The sequence below is a fragment of the Ochotona princeps genome, chromosome 2 (genome assembly GCF_030435755.1).
Source record: "Ochotona princeps isolate mOchPri1 chromosome 2, mOchPri1.hap1, whole genome shotgun sequence".
NCBI classification, from domain to species: domain Eukaryota; kingdom Metazoa; phylum Chordata; class Mammalia; order Lagomorpha; family Ochotonidae; genus Ochotona; species Ochotona princeps.
In genome coordinates this window covers 60,321,683-60,324,426 of record NC_080833.1, presented here as the reverse complement: position 1 = coordinate 60,324,426, position 2,744 = coordinate 60,321,683, and the positions used below count along the sequence as shown (strand labels likewise).

Here is a 2,744-nt window from a genome sequence, read left to right as displayed (position 1 = left end):
GATGTATAACCATGTGGGACACAGATTAGGGTGGGGAGGGTCAAGGCATGGAGGAAGGAAGTTGGGACAAATGTTTCCGATTTACTTTTTTTTCCCTCCTTTATCTGCAAAGCAGGGGAGCTGCGCCTTGGTGCACCTGGAATGAGGAGTGGTCATTTGATGTCATAAGGAGTCAGATATGCTAATAGGTAGTAGGGTGTGTGGTATCTAATGAAATTTATCTCCAAATATCTCTTCCAATTAACCCTTTCAAGAGCACATTCCTCTCCTAGCTCCTTGCTTTACCATAAAGAAGGGGATGCCAGTCATACGGTTCTGATGGCCTTTTTGTTCTAAAAAAGAAACCAGGTACGGTTATAACGCATTGGGAATGAGCTCCCCTCTCCAGCCTTTGATTGATTTGCCCCTGTCCCTGAGACAATGCTTAAAAGACACCATTTCCACCATTTTGCTGAGTCTTTCTTTGCTTGGAGATCCCTTCCTGTCACTATGGCAGGAGACCTCTCTCAAATAATTCTCACTTTGCAAACTGAAATTGTCTACAAGAAAGTTAAGTTTTGTAATACATGACTTAAGGTTGCTGTCATCTTTCACTTCAAATTCTCCACAACACTGTCATTTTAGAGACTCCGATGTGGGTAAGAGTGTTCCAAGGGTGCTGCTTGAGTGGTTGTGATAATTCTTAGACATTTTAATTTCATTACACCAGGATTGATCAAATCTTTCCAAGGCCTGCAGGTTGACAAAGTCCACCTTAGAACATTCATACACCCAGATATTTGCTGTAGAAGTTTGACCAGGATTGTTGCCCAACCTTTTATTGTGAGGAAGCAAAATCAATGGAGCCTGAGATTTCAGCTTATCATAAAAATGAGGAGGCTGCCAGTCACACAAATCAGAAGGCTTTTTGTTTTGTTTTGCTAAAAGATTTATTTATTTCATCGGAAAGGCAGATTTACAGAGAAGGAGACACAGAAAGATCTTCCATCCTCTAGTTTACTCCCTAAGTGGCTGCAATAGCCGAAGTTGAGCTGATCCAAAGCCAGGAGCCAAAGTGGGCAGAAGGAACTTTTCCTCTAGTCTGTATAGCAAAAATCTGCGTCGCGGCGGCCTCTCGGACGTGGGGCCGCTCGGCTTCCCGTCCCTTGCGTCCCCGGCCTGCGTGCTGCCCCCCCGCGACACCTCACGGAGGCCAGTCAGGGGCGCCCTGCGATGCGTCTCCAACGGTGGGGGTGAAGAACTCGAGGTGGAAGAATACATGCTTGCTTTCAGTGAACAAGAGCATGTTCCCAAATTCCATTTTGGGTAGCCCGCCCTTCATCCGAGCCATCAGCAGCATGGTAGCTTCTTCGCCCTGTCTCCCACTCTTTACTCACACCAGCAGTTCATAGATGCGCAGTTCAACTTTCAGAATGCAGACTTGTCTAGGGCTGTGTCATTACAGCAGCTGACATACGGAAATGTCAGTCCAATACAGACCTCATCTTCTCCGCTATTTCGAAGAAGGAAGAGATTAAGCGATGAAAAAAACCTTCCTCTTGATGGTAAACGGCAGCGTTTCCATTCACCCCACCATGAGCCAACTGTCGTAAACCAGATAGTGCCTTTATCAGGAGACCGGAGATATTCCATGCCACCGCTGTTTCATGCACACTATATACCCAATATGGTCAGATGTGTTCCACCCTTCCAAGAAATACCCTTTTTAGAACCTAGAGAAATCATACTACCTGAAGCCAAAGATAAATTGAGTCTGCAGATCCTGGAGTTATTTGAAACATGTCAGCAGCAGCTCAGTGACTTAAAGAAGAAAGAACTATGTCGGACGCAGCTGCAGCGGGAGATCCAGCTCCTGTTTCGGCAAAGCAGACTTTTTTTGGTTGGATCCTCTTTAAACGGTTTTGGTGCTCGGACCAGTGACGGTGATTTATGTCTGGTTGTTAAAGAAGAGCCAGTAAAGAAGCCCCAGTAGCCTAATGGATAAGGCATTGGCCTCCTAAGAAGAGCCAGTAAGCCAGAAGACCGAAGCACGGCATATACTCACCTTAGTCCACAAGCACCTCTGTACCAGGCTGGCTGGCTACATTGAGAGACCTCAGCTGATTGGTGCAAAAGTGCCCATCGTCAAGTTCAGGGATAAAGTCAGTTGTGTGGAGTTTGACTTGAATGTAAACAATATTGCTGGAATAAGAAATACATTCCTTCTTAGAACTTATGCATACCTTGAGAACCGAGTCCGTCCGTTAGTACTGGTGATTAAGAAGTGGGCCAGTCACCATGATATAAATGACGCCAGCCGTGGTACTTTAAACAGCTACAGTCTTGTATTGATGGTTTTGCACTATTTACAGACCTTACCTGAACCCATCCTTCCATCCCTCCAAAAAATTTACCCAGAATCTTTTAGTCCTGCCATCCAGCTCCACCTTGTACATCAAGCCCCATGTAATGTTCCTCCTTACCTCTCAAAAAATGAATCAAATCTTGGAGACCTCTTGCTGGGTTTTCTTAAATATTATGCTACAGAATTTGACTGGAACAGTCAGATGATTTCAGTTCGTGAAGCCAAAGCCATTCCGAGGCCTGACGGCATTGAGTGGAGAAACAAATACATCTGTGTGGAAGAACCTTTTGATGGAACAAATACAGCGAGAGCTGTGCATGAAAAGCAGAAGTTTGACATGAAAAACAAGAGAGACTTGAACAGCATCCTCCCCCTGAGACACACTGTCCTGAAGAGATGA

The 2,744-nt window shown here is 45.2% G+C and overlaps 1 protein-coding gene across 1 annotated transcript; it reads left to right on the top strand.

Moving 5' to 3' along the window:
• Nucleotides 1-1,129: 1,129 nt before the first annotated feature.
• LOC101521186 (poly(A) RNA polymerase GLD2-like) lies at nucleotides 1,130-2,744 on the top strand. Its single transcript, XM_058681176.1, is given in 3 exon segments — nucleotides 1,130-1,317; nucleotides 1,320-1,954; nucleotides 2,007-2,744. Coding segments are annotated over 3 exon segments (1,407 nt in total). The 5' UTR covers nucleotides 1,130-1,283.